General features: G+C 55.7%; 1 protein-coding gene across 1 annotated transcript in view; it reads right to left on the bottom strand.

The window, feature by feature from the left end:
- Positions 1 to 18,321, bottom strand: part of MACROD1 (mono-ADP ribosylhydrolase 1) — a 150,880-nt gene that overhangs the window by 121,334 nt on the left and 11,225 nt on the right. The window contains 2 exon segments of the mRNA XM_055312412.1: positions 15,073 to 15,189; positions 15,792 to 15,893. Coding sequence (XP_055168387.1) covers positions 15,073 to 15,189; positions 15,792 to 15,893 — 219 coding nt within the window.

Genomic DNA, 18,321 nt, shown 5'->3' with positions numbered 1-18,321 from the left:
CCTTGCAGCCCCAGCACCTCACACCTGCTGAATGAACGAACACAAAGCTAAATGAACCACCATCTATGGAGCAGATGGAAGGGAGGTCTAACCCAGGAAAGCCCTGGAGGAGGTGACATCTAAGCTGGGACTGGGAGTATGACCGGTGTCAGCCCAGTGGGAGAAAGGGGCAGGGGGAAGAGCCTGTGCAAAGGCCAGGAGGTATGAGAGCACATACATGCAGCTATGAGACCCCAAATCATGGATCTGGGCTGGAATGGAGAGGGTAGGAGAGAAAATCAGAAAAGGCAAGAGAGGTTCCAGGGCCAGATGATGTAGGTATATCAGCTAGGATGCCCAGAGAGCCAAGGTCACTACTAGGACAAGAGCTAACCCAAATTTAGGATCCCAAGGATGTTGGAAGAAGCCATGATAACAGCCAAGGCTGCCCACTCTGGGGGTCCCCACTTCCATCCAGTCTCTATGCATACCCCTCACCGTGTGGTGCCTGGCACCAGCTGAGCTCCAGGTGCAGAGAGTGCTGAAACCAGAGGCCCTGCTGAGCAGCAGAAAGTGGCATCATCCCACGAGGGGCCAGGCCCAGAAAGACCCAGGATGAGGGAGTTGGAGAGTGAGGGTAAGGGGGACCAACCCCCCCCAGGAACATCTCTAGTGGCAAGCAGGGTGAGCCCGCGACACAAGGGCAGTGGCAGTGACCCCACTGAGACTTAATGGGAGCAGAGAGTTCTATGTGTTTTCTGACTTAAAGCAAGTATTTCCAAGTTCCTACTATGTGCTGGGTTGGTGCAAGCCACCAGGGGTGAGCCTGAGGGAGGGCTGGCCCCCTGCCACCTCTGCACCACAAGTGCAAGTATCAATACTTGCAGCCTCTGCACTCCCCGGCACTGCACTCCCCAGCAGTGAAGAATGATGTGTCTCATTTCAATTAGCCTTTTCCTGATTACTAGCGAAGTTCTGCATCTTTTCGCTTGTTTACCGGCCATTTGTTTTTCTCCTACCGGGAATTGCTTGTCCACATATTTTGCCCATTTTTCTTAGTGATTTGTAGGAGCTCTTCACATATTGAGAAGCAGAGAAGCACCCTTCTCCTGGGGAAGACTCCCAGAGCCTCCCTCCTGGGTCCTTGGCCCCAGGACAGGGAAGATTTGCATGGGTTTCTGGATGCTCCCACTGATTCTCTGTACACTCATACACTCATCCAGCTCCCAAATGGCCAATTTTGTCAGAAGATGAAGTACCTTCTACAGGTGGGAGTCCCTACCAGGCCTGCATCTCAGCTGGCAAAACCCAAAGGGCTTATATTTCACTTACACTGAGAAGAATACACTGTCAGTGGCTGGCAGGGTGCTCCTAATGACGTCCAAGGGGAGCCAGCAGGTGTAGCCAGGCATCTAGGAGGAAGGGGGGACTTTTGCCATTCCAGGCCAGTTCAGTGGGGGTCATCCAACGAAAGGGGCAGGTTCCCAAAGCCTCAGGCTGACCCTCCACCAGAATTCCAGGGTCCCCTCTGGCACACACCATCCCTGCACCCCTTCCAGCTATGACAGTTCCTAAAGAGTAACCTGGGCCTGAGAGGACACATCTGAGCCCTGCCCCCTCACCCTCTGCCACCTGACCTGCAACCCCATGGCTTCTTTTTTTTTTTTTTTAAGATTTTATTTATTTATTCATGAGAGACACACAGAGAGAGGCAGAGACACAGGCAGAGGGAGAAGCAGGCTCCATGCCGGGAGCCTGATGTGGGACTCGATCCCGGGACTCCAGGATCACTCCCTGGGCCGAAGGCAGGGACTGCTAAGCCACCCAGGTGTCCCCCCATGGCTTCTTTTGTCTCCAATGCTTTCCATGTCTCAGCGGACAAACAACGCAGCCTATAAAACTGATTTCCAAAGCCTATAAAGGCAATAACATTTAGGGAGCCAGGAAAAATAAGGCCCCTCCTTTCCTGGAGTAATGGGCTGCCAGGAGCCCTCCCGGGGCCCTTTCTACAGCTGGGGCCAGCACAGCACAAGACCAGCTCACACACTTTCTCGAACCAGGTGGTAAATGGCCCTTCTGCACATGTTCCAAAGGGCCCATGGCAGCCAGGGAGGCTGCAACCTGACAGCTTACCTCTTCTCTGATGCCTCAGCCATGGAGTCTGGGAAGACTCAGTGGCACCCCACACCACCCCCTTGCTTGTCCTCCACCAAGCGCCTGGCAGAAGAGCCAGACTGCAGATTGCAGGTCACTGTCTGGAGCCGGCTAAGGTTACCCCACTGTAGTCAGAACGGGAGCGAAGGCCCACACTAAGCGTGGCCTGGTATACATCCTGAGCAGTCAAGCCCCATCATCCTGCTCTGTACCACGCGTGGGTGTCCCCTTCAGGAGGGCAAACGATACCTCCATAAAGGCAGCCACCGTGACCCCTGGATAACAAGGGGGATGAGGTCCCTATGGGGACCTGGAAAGCTCAGTTCTCCACCTCCAAAGCTCTCCAAACACTCTCCATGTTGGTGTTTGCCCACCAACCGACATGCCCACCAACTGGAACGACACCCAGAATTCTAATTGGCTACCACGTGCCCACTCCCTTTCATTCATTCACTTACTCATTCATTCATGCCAGGGTGATGTGACATAGTGGAAAGTACCAGGATACAAAGTGAGCCCTGGTTTGAGCTTCCTGAAGAGCCTGGGGACAAGTCGCTCAACAGCCGTGCACTACAGGTTGAACACCTGGAAACAGGGCATACCAAAGCCACCACCCCCAGCTCACCATTATGAGGATCATCCTGGGCTCAGAGAGTTGCTGGATGAGGGTGAGACCACTGCTTGATGCTGGGGGGGGGGGGGGTGCAGGAGGCTGGGCCAGGGATGAGGGCAAAGCACAGAGGCAGACACCAAGGAGAGGGCCCACCTGGAGGCATCAGGAAGGACCAAATGACCCCAGCAGTCGTTCCAGGCAAGGATGAAGCAAGTTTGGGAGACAGGGCATTCAAGCATTAAAGATCTACCTTCAGGGAAGATCTGCTGTGCGACCCACAGATCCACAGACAGGGGGAAACGAGGGATTCCGCGCCCAGGGCCTGTGGGGACCCCCTCTCAGAAGCCTCTTTCTCCTCCAGGATCAAAAACATATCATGACATGGAATTAGCTCAGCCTCCAGCTTAACCACAAGGATGTGGGGAGAAGCAAGGATCTTCTAACCAGGGACAACCCCTGCAAAGGGGCCGCAGGGTTTCTGCAGGGCACCAGAGGGATGGGGAAGTGGGGCACCAGCCCATGGGAGCATGCAGGCAGCCTGGAGGAGCTGTGAAGCTGGCTGTGGGGCTGAGAGGCAGCATTTGCATGGAGAGCGCTTGGTGGCTCTGGAATTTATGCAGCTGCCCGTGTGATTCTGGAGGCGAGAATCTCTGGCCGCTTTTCTCAGCGGGAACAAGTCTTTTCTTCAAATCGATGGTGACACATTTTTAAACTCTGATATTAAGGAGGGAAAGATTCTTTTCTGGCCCCCTGGGGGCAATGCTTATTAGTCACTGGCTCATCTGAGAGAAATCGCAGAGGTAGACCCAGTGGGCCTGGGCCAGGCAAGAGGCCCAGAGGCTGGCCGGGAATGGACAGCAACAAATAAGAGGGCAGAGGGGCCTCCCAAGTCAGAAGCAAAGCTGCATCAGAGAGACTTGAACAGGGATCCCTGGGGGGCGCAGCGGTTTAGCGCCTGCCTTTGGCTCAGGGCGCGATCCTGGAGACCCGGGATCGAGTCCCACGTTGGGCTCTCGGTGCATGGAGCCTGCTTCTCCCTCTGCCTGTGTCTCTGCCTCTCTCTCTCTCTCTCTCTCTGTGTCACTATCGTAAATAAATAAAAATTAAAAAAAAAAGAGAGAGAGAGACTTGAACACCAAGGCTGGGGGAGATCTATAGCAGGGTATGCAGTGCCCGTGGGGAAATAAAGAACCACTGGTAAGGATGATAGGGAGGGAGAATGAAGAGAAAGGAAGAGTAGGAAGAGGCATTAAGCTAAAGTACAAATTGATTTCCGACTGTGAGGTTCTAGAAACTGAAATCTTATTCCCCATCTTGCTCTGGCTGTCAGGAAGCTCAAAGCCACATTTCACATTCAGTAGCAATAGACTTGTTCAGCCTAGGTTTGAGGTGTCATCTGGGCAGGGCCAGGGTAGGTGCCAGGAGCCAAGCTGCCCCAAACAGCCCCCAAGAGCTTACAACAGAAGGGTGGGCAGAATTGTGGTCTCTCAGTAGACCAGGCACCAACATTGAGGGGCAGGTGCCAAGGGGCCCCAACCAGGCACCCCAACCTGCCTCTGGCCAGCAGGGTAGAAAGCACATGCCCAGGGCGTCCAGGCCAAAGGCTTCCAGGTATGGCCAAAGCCCAGGGCTCAGTGGCCTCCCAAGTCCCTTCTGTTTATCCCTGTTTTAACGGTTCCCTAGTTTTATTGTACCTATTTTTCAGTAGAAATAGGTGGGTTAAACATTTTTAAAAAATCAATCCCAGCTCAAACACCCACTTCCTTGGTGATAACAGCCACCATTTATTGAGTTCCAAAGACTTGTCGCATTTGCATGGGCCTGCTCTATCCTCTCCATCACCTTCGGTAGGGACGTGACTCTCCTGGGTTTACAGATGAGGACACTGCAGCTCAGAAGGCAGGTGTATCCTGGTCAAGGTCACAAGAGCTCATAAGTGGCCATGGCAGCCCTGTCCAGTAAATCCCCTGGCACATCCCCATTCCTATTCCTGGAGGAAGGCCAGCCCCAGAGGCCCGGAGCCCAGCACTCTGCTCTGTGCACCTGGGGGGGAGTGGGAGCTTTTGCCTGCCTTGTTAGCAGGAAGAAGAGGCTGAGTCAAGGTCAAGGCCTGGAAGGCATGAAAGACAGGTATCCCACAGAACTCCATCACCCCCTGACTCCGCCCACGACACCAGGGTCCCCTTTCTGCCAAGCCCCAAGGCTTCAGCCACAGCCCACCCCACCTTCCTGTGACCCTCACCAGGAAAGTTCCCCGAGGCTGCCAGACAGGATTTAGCTCCTTTGACAGTCAAAGCTGCAAAGCTCCCGTCGCAAATGTCAATTCTGGGCCATTTGCTTCGTAGATTTTAATGTTCCTGTTTCTCCTCAACATCCTCAGCAAGGTAGCTCTTGCTTTTCAAAAGGGATGTGGTGTTTGATGATGTTTAAACCGTACGTGAAATACAGCCAGGCGGCAATAATAAAACAGACGCGAGCCCTGCTGGCAGGGGAATGGCTGACAGCCGGGCCTCTCTCTTCCCACATGCTACTCCACAGCTAAGCTCCTATTTTTATGGCAATTACAATGTCCGAAGAGGGGGAGGAAGCAGCGATGGAGAGGAAGAGAGTGGGTATAAGGACCACTTGTTGCTGTTGGGAGCGGGGTGCAGCTGATGGGGTTTTAATGAAGCAGAGCGGGCGATGCCAGCTGGGTGCCCTGGCGGAGGGGGGCCAGCCGCACCCAGCACTGGCTGCCACCCCCCCCCCCGCCCCGGAGCACCGTCAGACCTGGCTCCACACCCCAGGACCCGTCTTCTCCTGGACCTGAGTCCTTTCCTGGACCCGAGTTCTCACTGGCTTCTGTCTCCTGACACCCCACGAGGATAGAAATAGCTGTGTCACCTCCCCAGCCTGGGGGGGTGCAGGGAGCAGGGTCCCTGCCCGAGTCCCCATGCCGGGCAGCTTGCCTCCACCTACTGGGGGACCTCAGCCATCAGAGAGCTAATGGGCTGGCATCCTGGGGCCACCCCCACCACAGGTGGGCCCTGTCCGGGGATGGAGACGTGGGGCCAGGGGACACTTGCTCCAGTCTAGTGGTGAAGTGAGGTATCCCACCCAGCCCCTACAGTATGCCAGGCACTCATCCGGTTTCCTCCCTCCTCCCACAGGGCATACCGTAGGAACCAAGGCTGGGAGAAGCGGTCCATGGATTTTACCCTGGTCCATTTTGTAAGCAGCCACAGTCCTGGCCTCGAGGGGCTGCCCATGCCACACACCTAGGGGCCCTCCGGCCCCAGCCTGGCCTCCCTCCCCAAGGGCAGCTGCACTCTCTCGACGGGTGATCACTCAAGACAGCAGGGAGAGGGAGTCTGGGATGGGGCCACACACAGGCAGCTACCAGCAGGGCCTGAGGAAGCATCCAAACAGCAACTTGCAAAATAAATAAATAAGCCCAAAAGGTGAGCTTCTGAAGCACACAAAGACTCTGAGGAGGGAGAGGAAGAGAAGGCCAGAGGCTGCAGGGGCCCTCGGGTGGCTTTGGCTCTGTTAGCTCCGACCGGGAGGGTGCCTCAGTCACCAGCTTCCTTGAGGTGGAGAATAGCCCCAAGCCTGACCCACCTCCTGGCTCTGCACAGGCTGTTCCCATGGAACCACACACCCTTCCCCACTGATGGCTCTGTACCCTACAGTCAAGAAACCCCAAATCCGGAAGGGCCCCTGCCTCAGCCACCTCAGGCCCCAAAAGGGCTCAATTTACCACAAGAAAGACAAGGAGGAACGTTCAACCATCCCATCCCCAGCTCCTGCAAACACTATACACAGCAGGCCCCATCCTGCAGGTCAGAGCAGCCCTCCCAGAGTAGCCACAGCAATGAACACAGGAGCTGCATTTCTTCAGGGTTTACTCTTATAAATCTTGGACATTGTACTATCTCCTCCCAAACTCACAGCAACCCTAGGAGGCGGGTCCTAGTGGACTCTTATTCCCATTATACAGACAAGAAAACTGAGGCCTAGAGGGTAAGTGACTGACTTAAGGTCCCACAGCCTGCACCCTATGGAACAGAGACCCATAGGCCAGGCCAGCACCTCCCGCCACAGTGCCCTGAGATGGGGCCGTCTGGGAAGTGGGGGGTGAGGAGGCAGGGTTAAGCTTTGGACCCTCTTTCAGGCCATGTTACATCCTACAGACCACCCCACACTGGGGCCAGGCCAGGCCTCAACCAAGAGTCAGGTCTGGGAGTAGGTATGAGCCCACCTGGGGGTGTGGAGAGAACAGATTTAACCCAACACCCCTATGAACAGCATTGGCTGCACAGAGCTGGGTGTGGAGAGGAAGGAAGGGGCCCTAGTGCCTGGGAAGGGTCCATGGTGTCCATGTGCTACATCCAGACCCCTTCACCTTGTAGGGACACAGGGTACCATCCATTTCACGGGCAGGCAAGCCACAGCCTCTGGAGAGGCCTGAAGCTGGCTGGGCACCCCCTTGCCAAGGCGCTGGCAGATTATTCTGGTAGAGCAAGCCAAGGGCTGCAGATACAGCCCTTTTCATGCTTGGCCAATTTAATGGTCTCCATTAATTTCAAAACACACACATTCCCACAAGCTCCAGCCTCGTCAGCTCAGTGCTCAGGGTGGAGAGCGTACAGGCAGGCGCGCAGGTGCAGGTGCTTAGGCCAGCCCGACTCAAGGACAGGGAGGAGCTGCTCGGCAGGGGGCGGGTGAGCAGCAGAGGCCTAACTGCTGCCTCCTGACCTTGGGTCTGTCGTGATGGGGAGAAAAAAGACAAGGAGAAAGGGCCCAGTTCGGGGAATCAGGAAGGTCTGCTTTGCCACCTTCCTGCTGTGTGACCCTGAGCAGGTCACTGTCCCCTTCTGGCTTCAGACACTCTCCCTGTCCAAGCTGGGAAATGCCTTGAGGGCATGTACCAGGCCTTCTGGAGCCTTGTATCCCCAGAGCCTCACAATGAGCCAGGAACCTCACAAGCAGCCCGCACAGCCATCAGAGAGCTATTCTCACCTGTAAAATGCATCAGCCTCCTTTGGGCCCTGGCATCTATGACCAACCATGAGGGGCAGAGTGGGGTCTTGGCTGGGACAGGAGGAGACCTAGATGGGGTCACTGGCACATCCAGTCCCTCCTTCTGTCTGACTCGCTCTCAGAGGCATTCAAACAATCATTTATTCAACAAACTTTCATTGAAACCCAGGCCATAGGGTCACTGGGTCCAGGTCCACAGCCCACCTTCGTGTTCCCTGTGGAAGGATGGGAAGGATCCAGCTGCTAATACACAGGAAATTTGGGAGAAGACCTTGGGGTAGAGGGACCTTTCCAGGGTCTCTGAGTCCTGCCCACGGCCAAGCTCAGCTTGCTGGACCAGGCCCTGTGAGCCCTCAAGGGAATCTCAATAATTCAGGAGCGATCCATCATTTATGAATTTATGTAACCGCTTCTCGACCTTGTGGAAACGAGCCGCCCTCCTCCTACAGCGGTGGAAATTAGGCCTTAGCACCATCTCGGGTATTCTGGGGAGGGTGCCAACTGGACCCCAGGCCTCCCAGCTGGCCTTCCAATCCTCTCTGCCCCTCACCCCCAGACTAGAAGCAGAGGGAGCTTCTAAGGAAGGAGGAGCTTCTAAGCATCCCCCTTAAATTCCAAGTCTGAAAGGTGAGGGTTTGATTCCTGGCTCAGCCTTTTCCCAGCATTAGGGCCCCATGTGGGCCTCAATCTCTTCATCTGTAAATGGGGGAAATACTAGTATCTACTTCAGAAGTGAGGCAACGTTGGGGGCAGCCCTTGTCCCAGAGGCAGCACTGAATAACAAGCTGCCCCCAGCTTCAGAGCAGGTGCTCCATTGGGTGAGCCGAGGGCAGGGGTTGAGCAACAGGTCCACCAGGCAGGCCACAGGGGCTCGAGCCCATCACGGGGCTTCATGGGGCCAAGAAACCCAGACTGAGATGTCAGGACCATCTTTTCTGCACTGACCACCCCCTGCACCAAACACCCAACCCTCCTACAGGCAGGGCAGAAGACAACATACCTATTCTTCGACCAGAAAAGAAAAGGAACAAAGACAAGGTTATTTCCATCCACCCTCAAAAATACAAGGATTTCCTGGAAGCTCTAAGGTCTGGCAAATCTCCCCTCCCAGCAGCACTACCAGTTAGCTGTGTGGCCTTAAGCAAGTTGCTTCACATCTCTGAACCTCAATTTCACCATTGACACCGTGGGCTAATATAGTAACACCAAGAGGCCAGGGGAGGTGTCATGGGATGTGCATATAGCCCAGATCTGGAGGGGGACGCTCGCTCAGGACTGGCCATGGCTCATTCCAAGCCCCTCAGAGCTTCCCCCAAGTAGCGTCCCCCTCCACAGCCTGCCCTGCTTCACCCTTTCCTGCCAGGGCTCTCCCTCTCTGCCCCTAGCTGCCACCTCCCAGCTTCTGATTCAGCACCCCCCTTTTTAATTTGAGACTTATTTATTTTAGAGAGGGGGGCAGAGGGAGAGAAAGAGAGAATCTCAAGCTGACTCCCCACTAAGTGCAAAGCCTAATGCAGGGCCCCCCCAAGATCATGACCTGAGCTGAAATTGAGTTGGCTCCCCAACCAACCATACTACCCAGGCACCCCTACACACACACACACGCACGCGCACGCGCGCGCCTTTTTAAAAATGATTTATTTATTTATTGGAGAAAGAGAGAGAGATACAGAGACAGCACTCCCTTCTCAGCACAAGCACTGCCTCTACTTTGCCTCCTCCAGGCAGCCTTCCAGATTACCTCCCACCCCTGCAGCCAGGACTCCCAGCCCTCACAAACTTTCTTATCCCTTTCTATTCATGGGTCTCACCTCACATTTGGGATTATAGAGTGTGTTTTTTGTAGCCCAGGGCCTATACCAATGCCTGGTGCAACAACAGGCCTGCTGCATAGTCTGCAGAATGAAGGAAAGGCCGTGCGTGAGTTCAAATTCCAACTGTCACCTGCCAAGACTGGCGGTCTGATCACGGAAAATGGGGATCACAGCCCTGCCTGCCTCAAGGATGCCTCGAGGCCAGTGCCACAGGGTGGGCGCTGAGCGGGCGGTGGGTCCTCACCGTGTGCCCCCAGGGGCCCTGGGCCCAACAAGGGCCCAGCCGCCCGCAGGCTGCCCCACACTCGCCCTCCCTGCTCACTGCGGAGAAGTGGCTGCCGTCGGAGGCAGCCGGCAAGCCTCAGCAAACACATTTAAATCTGAAGTGACAGATAAAGCGATTTACGGCGACAGTTTAGCATCAGATCACTTCCCACAAGGCAGCCGGCGTCCCTCAGCCCCTCCTGCCTGCTAGTCCATCAAGGCGGTCTCTAAATCACTGACTCTGAGCAGTGGCCCAGGGCCCGCTGGGGCTGGGCTCCTTGGAGCCCCTGGCAGTGGAAGGGATGAAGGACGACATGGCTGGCTCGAGAGGAGGAGGGGGCACTTAACAGCTGGCAGATTTTCACAAATCAAAAACCCAAGACTTAAGGAAACAGAGCGCCACTTCATGCCTTATTTTAAATAAATAAGCAGCTGAAAAGCATCCAGCGAGGCCAGCTTGTGGCTGTGACACACAGCTTCCCACCGCCTCTGCGCATCCTGGCCCGCGGGCCTAGGCCCCTCAAAGGCCTCACTGACCTGCGCTGCCGCCTGCCACCTCCTGGCAGAATTAATTGGTCCCTGTGGTGTCGCATGGCACTTTGTTCAGACCTCGCTTCCAGTGCTTTGTCACATTATATTCTACTTAGCTGCTCTCGCTCTTGACTTCCCGATAACAATTTACTCAGGGCTCGTTTTGAGCCAGGCCCTGGGCCCAGCACTGGATGGGCCTGAACTCATGTCATCCTCACGCCCACCCTGGGTGGGGCCAAGGATGGTCCATTTTTCAGATGAGTAAACAGAGGCTTGGAGCCTCCTAGCCAGAGGACCCTGGGCTACCAGCAGGAAGACTGGGATTCCAATCAGCTCCTGGCTTCTGTGCCCACAGCCCTGACTTGCCGACCTGGGATGGCTTTGAAGTGGAAGATTCCTTCTGTCTGCACAAAACATCACATTCATCCCTGCTCTGTCCCATTATGCCCTGAAGGCCAAAGCTGGCAGCTGGGCCCTGGGGCTGGCCAAGAATAGGGGTGTTTCTTTCTACTGGGACATTTCCTGCCCGGGGACTCGGCTGTCTGCCGAAAACTAGGGACCTGCAGGCACAGGCCTGGTGAGCTGGGAGCTTCAAGGGCAAGAAAGTGACCCAGTCAAGGTCACCCCCCTCTATGGCAATGAGATGATATGGCAATGCCTCTATGGCATTCCACAGCTGAAGCACCTCCCCCAACACCACCCCTGTAAAGACTCCCAGACCTGAGCTTTCTCTGGAGGAAATGCTAGGCACAGCGTTCCCAGACACAGCCTGGGAAATCAGAGGCCAACCTGCAGCAGCAGGCACTGCCCCTGGGAATCTTCTGCTCCAGAATGGGGGCCGGCAGGGGCTCCCTGGTTTATCTTGCCAGCATGGCAGCCCAATTTAATTAAGATGGATGCAGTATGCCCCCGTGGGTAGGAGCCATGGCTGGCTACCAGATGGTGGGAGCCTGAGACTCCCTGGGTACTGCCAGAGCAAGCAGCCTCAGCAGCAGCCTGTGAACACAGAACCAAGGAAGGCCTAAGGCTGCCTGCATGGTACCTAGGTGCCTGGGGGGTCTGTTCCTGGCCCTGTGACCTCTAGCCCTGCCACCCACCTGCCAGGCATTCCCCCACTGGACTCCATGCCCCAGCCCTCCTCCACATACTATACAGCACACTTCCTTTTTTTTTTTTTAAAGATTTTATTTATTTATTCATGAGAGATACAGAGAGAGAGAGGCAGAGACACAGGCAGAGGGAGAAGCAGGCTCCATGCAGGGAGCCCGACGTGGGACTCGATCCCGGGTCTCCAGGATCAGGCCCTGGGCTGAAGGCGGCGCTAAACCACTGAGCCACCCAGGCTGCCCAACACACCTCCCATCACAACACACACACATCCCACATACATCTACCATCACAGACATCACACAGTACACACATGCTCCAATCACATCTCAAATACCAACACAGTGGGATCAAAGCAGGCCTGGCCTTCAAAAGCCAGAGGCCCGGTTGGCAAACAGTCTGATTGCCCAAAGTCTTGAGAAAGGCCACAGGCAGGAGGGAGGGAAGGGATGCTGGGGAGGGAAGGAGGCGGGCAGGCATGGAGGGCACCTGGCCCCTGCCATCCCCAAGGATCCCCCGGGTCCTCTGAGGGGAGTGGGAAGGGAGCCTGCAGCCAGATTGGAGACACCCCTAACTCCCAGCTCTTCAGCCTGGTGGGAGTTGTAAGGATTCCAACCCCTTTCCCTCACAGGTCCCTCCCAGCTCCCCTGCCATGGTTCCTGCAGCTGGAGCAAGGCCCAGCCAGCAATGGCACCTTCCCTGCCCCTGCCGCCATCTGGCCATAGGAACAAAATGAGACACCCACACAAACAAAATCCAGAAAGTCTAAAGTTGACCTTAAGTCCCCAGCCCAGTCCTACCACACCACTCCCCCACGGGACCAACACTGCCCTTAGCTTCAAAAATGAAAATTTAAAAATCCCCACCCTGCTATAATTGCTCGCTCCTCTTCCCCATTGTGGTGGCTCCACGGTCGGCACTGAGAAGCAATTATTCATGGCTAATGATTATAATCAAGTCAAATAGAATTTAATGGACACGTATTCTCTTCCTGCTTGAAACTTTACATATGAATTAAGCACATATGGGTTTCACGAGGCACAGACCAGACTAACGCAGCCCAAAAAGCCCCACGTTGCCTCGACTTTTATTCTGCTAATAAACAGGCTGATTTATAGCGTCACCAGGCTTGGAAACAGCGAACTCTGCTGCCCCCTGGTGGGCAGCCGGCAGGTGCTGAGGGGGCTGGGGGTCCCCAGGGAGGAGGCCCAAGGATCCCGGCTGTGGGGCCCCAGGCCAGGCCACCAAGGACCCCTGAGGTCTGACCAGTGGCAATGCCGCCAGAATACTGGTAACAGGAAAATGCAGGGAGGGAGGCCCTAGAGGGGAAGCCAGCTCTGTGTGGGACCCCCATGTCCGGGGCCTCCCTCAGCCATTCCCTAGGCTTCCACACAGGTTCTCAGTCCTCCCTGCTGTGAGACTCTAGAAAAAGGAGATATCCCAGGAAAACCCACCAAGAGGGTTTGGGTAAACTGAGGTAAGCAGGGAGAGCTGAAAGCTGATCCTCTGCAGGAGGCACCCAGCATCCCTTGGCATTCCTGGGACAGGGTTGATACCCAGAGAGATGACAGTGACATCAGTTCTAGCATCCACAACAGAGGCAGGTGATGAGGACTTGGTTCATGCCAGGTGCTGCGTGAGCATCACTGTTCAGGAGCTCAGGTCCCTAATGCCCCCAACAACCCAGCAGGTGGGTTTTCTATCACCCCCACCAGGTGGAAGATGAGACAGGAGCCAGGGCACGTACATGCAGAACAGGAGTCCCCAGAGAGATGCAGCAAGCTCCCATCCCCAACCTCATGCCGTTGAACGCAGCCAGGACCAAAGTGCTCTTCTGAGAGTGAGAGGGGCTGACAGGAATCTGGCCAGGTGCGGAGACACTTCAGAAAAGCCATGGATCACACCCACAGCCCCACACGCAGCCTCCTGAACCTTCGCCCTGCTCCTGCTGCATCCCACCAACCTTAGTCTCCGCACCTCCCTCCTCGCCTGTCAGCTACCAATCCAGCTGGGAAGGAGCTGATAAGATGCCCCACTTTTCCCTCGGGCCACTTTGTAGCTCATCAAGGAAAGTATGCCAGGGATCCTCTCATACCGTTGCCCATGACTGACCACAGGCCACAGGCACGCAGCAGAGCAGCCCCACAGACATGCAGGACAGAACCCTCAGCCATGGCTCCAAGGCTTAGTCCTTCCACCCAGACCGCTAGCCCCTCCTGGGCTCAGGCAGCAAGAAGGCTCTTCTATTCCAGGCCACCATGACATCTGCCAACCCAGCATGACTTGTCTTAACCCCATATCTCCCCAGATGGACTCACAGGTCTGCTGGCACCCCCTGTCCTAGTGGCCCCGAGAGAAACACAGCAGACACACCAGCAGAAACCCAAAGGGGACCAAGCTCCCTCTGCCCTCAGTTGGAACTCCTGCCTTTGTGTCACTGGTCACCTGTGCACTGAGACAGACAATGTAGGGGAACAGGGACTCCTGTGTGACTACAAAAACAGGCAGAGAGACACGTAGAGCAATGCCATGGCCAGAAACGCAACCCAAACCCCAACAAGCAGGCCTGGGGCAAGCCGAGTGGCTACATCTTCCCAGGTCCCAAGAGTCCAGCCCCTTATCAATAAGAGTATCAGCAGCCACATCCCAGGGGCACTCAGGGACACCACTCCCTGGCCAGAAAGTGGGGTGAGACATGATGGCTGCAAGTCCAAGGGCAAGGTGGAGGAGATCTGAGATGTTCCAGGGTGGGGCGGGTGCCTGAGACTGCTGTGATGAGGAAGTGGCAGTGCATTGAGGTTTCCTAGGACCCAGGAAAAGAGGCTCTGCCCATGTGTCCAAACCTTTCTGTAAGGAAGCTCCTCCCAGTGAAGCTTGGTAAACAGGCGAATCCAGGCTGGGATTCTGCCCCGCCATGGGTTCTTGTCCCATGAACCACCTGAGACCACCTGTGTACCAGGCAGACTTGAGTGTCCCTTGATACCCCCCTCCTGACCTCCGCCAGACAACCATAGCCCAGGAGGACACCAACCACCCTCCTGCCCTCTACCCCCAGGAGGGGAGAGAACCAGGAGGCTCCTCCACTCATCACAATAACCTGCCAAGCCAGCTAGAGCCACAGCAGGAAGCTGAGCACGCAGCACAAGGGCCTCTGCCCCCACCTTTCCCTGACAAGCTTCCATCACCTGCTGCAGGTAGGAAGGGGGCTCGGCAGACAGGAAAGCCGTGGTAGGGCGTCTGCAGCCCCTGAGGTCAGACCACCCTGTTCTGGCCTCCGCCTTCCTGGCAGGGCAGCCCGGCGCAATTCCAGCCAAGCCCTCTCCCTTCCCGGCTGCTAATGGGTCTCAGAGCCTCAAGGCAGCTCGGCCAAGGTGCCCCCAACACAGCAGGTCAGGGTTTCAAGGGAAAGGAGTCCAGGCAGCCGACACACTGGATTCCCGTGGCGCCAGCAAGCCATCCTCATCCAGTCACCCGAGTCTCACTGGAGCCAGGTGGCGTCCACCCATGCCTGCCACAGCAGACTGGAGCAAAGGTGACGAGGCAGCCACCCGGGTCCCTGGCTCGAGCCAGCCAGAAGCCCCCACTCACCAGCATTGACAATGGCGTCCACCTCCAGCTTAGTGATGTCGCCTCGAAACAGGGAGATCTTCTCATTGAGCTGCTTATCCTTCTTGTACTTTGGCTCCTCCACCTTTGCAGTTGCCCCTGGATAAGCAGAGGCAGAGGGGCCGAGGTCAGAGAGAGGCCCTCACTCAGGTGACCCACCAGTGCCTCCAGCAACCCCCCACCACCTCCAGAGGCAGGCGACTGATGAACTGTACCGGCCATCCACAATGATCAAGCACCTCTCCTGCGAAGCATACACATGGTCGCCTTGAATCTTCTCAAGGTTAAACACAGGTACAGCATTAATGTCATCCATTCCCATTTTACAGATGTGGAAACTGAGGCCTAGGCAGGTTGAGTGACTTGCCCTGCGTGATGGGCTGCCAGGCCTGCAGTTCGCAGGGCCTGGACATTCACTGACTGCCCCACTGCAGGCCACTGGACCACGACTTCAAATCCCAGCTCCCGGCAACTGTGTGGTCGTGACTCCGGAGCTCAGTTTCCCCATAGTACAATGGTGATAAAAACTGAACCCTTTTCAGGCCATGTTCATAAATAAAGCCTCCCTCCCCCCAGCAAGCACCCAGTGAATGCTGCTGCCATTCTCGGCACAGCCGGTACGATGCCGCCAAGACATGGGTCGGGGTTTGAAGAGGCCACCCACCACATCGCCAGCTGCACCTGCCTGGTGCGGGGCTTACCTTTCGCCATCTCCTTCCACGTCGGGATCTTCTTCAGCCTGATGAAGTCCCTGCAGAAGTAATGCTCCTCCCGTTGCTTGTCAGTCAGGCCCTTCAGAAAGGCTACAGGGGCAGGATGGGGCAGGCAGGTACGAGCGTCAAGGTAGGCAGAGAGAAGAGCGGTCCAGGGGCTTCCCCCACCCTCTGTACCTCTCCCCTCCTCACCACAACGCTCACCTCATCCAAGGATGCAAACCAGCCCTATTCATCCACCCTTCCCGCAGGCACACTAGGAGGTGAGAACCAGGAGGTCCCTAGACCATCCTGTCCATCCTACCCTGCCCTTTTTGTTCTGGAGGGGACCTGAGGCCCAGGGAGAGAGAGGGCCTCTCCCAGCTACCGCAGACCTGAGTTCAGAATCCCACTCTGCCACATTCCGGCTGTGTCCACACCTCTGTCTCCCTGATTTCTTCATGTATAGAATGGGGATTAATTAAGAGGCCCCTTGCAGAATAATTTCAAGCATATTGGATGCACGTAAGGAGAGCAGGTTGGTGGCACTGGACGAGCTATATTCTCAGTTACATCCTCAATAGGGTATATTATCACCATGGTTATTTGTAGGCAGCAGGACACAGGGTACAAGGCAAACATCCTCAAAGAGCCAAGGAACCAACTAGATCCCTGTTCACAACACCTCCACCCCCAGCACGGCAGAGAGCTCCCCATAGACGATGTCCACTGGCTTCTTCCAGTGTGCACCGAGGGAGCAAGCCCCTAGGATTGTCCCCATCCTACAGATGAGGAAATGGAGATCCCTGGGAAGCTAGGAAGCCACACCTGGTCACACAGCTGGTGAGTGGGGAGCCAGGCCCCCTTCTGCTCACAGGCTCCGGGTCCACCCAGTCTGGTTTCCCTGCTCTGGCTCTGCTCCCTGGGCCTGGTTTTCCCTTTGGGTGGAACCAGGCCCAGGAGGAGCGCGGAACCCCCTCTCAGGGCTTCCCAGGAGCACAGTGGTCCAGGTTCCTGGCTCGTGGGCTCCCTCTGCCGGCCCGAGGCCACCAGGCGCCCAGGCTCCCAGCCAGGCCTTGCTCCCCTGGACTACATGCTCCCCAGATGGAGCGGCCCTCACTGACCACTTATTGGGGGTGGGCAACAAACAGCAAAGGTCACACTCAAGGAACTCAAAAAGCACCAGAAAATGTGCAGAGGTGGGGGGGGGAGGCAATTAGGGAAGGTGAGAGGAGAGGCAGGGTTTGCCTCCTGGAGCCTTCTATGGAAAAGGCCTCAAAGAGCAGGTGTTCAAGAGACAGGTGAGTTGTCCACACATGCCTTTTGCCCTGCAGAAGTCAACCATCCAAAGCCTCTGTCCCTCAAGGATGTATGAGGAGCAGGGAAAGGGCCCAGCTCACGGTCCAGCTCAGTATTATGGCTGGGATGATCATAAAAGGCTGCTAGCGCCCCCCCAAATCAGCTTCAACTCTGGCTTGAGCCAGAACTACACTTTCTGGCAGCCACTTCCCACTCTTTCCCACACATGCCCACAATGTGCAAGTCCTGCATATGGTACAAGGACGTAGGGGCCCTTGGGAACCTACAATCCACCACAGGAGACACTGCCAGAGCAGGTGTTCCACAACCAAGCCAGCCATCCAAGCTCCGAGGACGTTCAGGGGGTGGGAGGAGGGAGCAGGAACGCCCATCCAGGGGCTTAAGAGAGAAATGGGAGGTAGGCAGCATAGGCAAGGGCGTTTCACCACATGAACAGTATGTTAGAGGTCCTGGGTGAGTGAAATTCAGGGTGTGGGGCAGAAGGCAGGCACAGGGGGACAGACACTGTGAGGAGATGGGGCCATCATGGAGCCACCAAGTCTGTTAAGAACTCACGTCATCCCAGGGGCACCTGAAGCAGATTAAAAATGCTTTCACGGGGGCACCTGGGTGGCTCAGTCAGTTAAGCATCTGCTTTTGGCTTAGATCATGATCTTGGGGTCTGGGATGAAGCCCCAAGTCAGGCTTCCTGCTGAGTGGGAAGTCTGCTTTTCCCTCTCCCTCTATGCTCTCTCTCAAATAAATAAATAAAATATTTTAAAAATAAAAATAAATGGGGCACCTGGGTGGCTCAGTTGGTTAAATGTCTGCCTTCAGCTCAGGTCATGGTTTCAGGGTCCTGGAATCCAGCCCCACATCGGGCTCCCTGCTCAGTGGGGAGTCTGCTTCTCCTCCCTCTGCCCTTCCTCCCCACTTGTGCACTCACTCACTCTTTCTCAAATGAATTTTTTTAAATCATTTTATTTTTATTTTTTTTTAAGATTTATTCATGAGAGACACAGAGAGAGAGGCAGAGACACAGGCAGAGGGAGAAGCAGGCTCCATGCAGGGAGCCCGACACGGGACTCGATCCCGGGTCTCCATCACACCCTGGGCTGAAGGCAGCACCAAACTGCTGAGCCACCTGGGCTGCCCTAAAAATCTTTTTAAAAAGAAAAGTTAGCTCTTCTACAAGAATAAAAATTTTAAAAAAGTAATGCTTTCACCAAATTCATACAAC

Source organism: Nyctereutes procyonoides, unplaced genomic scaffold (genome assembly GCF_905146905.1).
Source record: "Nyctereutes procyonoides isolate TBG_1078 unplaced genomic scaffold, NYPRO_anot_genome, whole genome shotgun sequence".
In the NCBI taxonomy this organism is placed as follows: Eukaryota; Metazoa; Chordata; class Mammalia; order Carnivora; family Canidae; genus Nyctereutes; species Nyctereutes procyonoides.
This window is presented reverse-complemented; position numbering and strand designations above follow the sequence as displayed.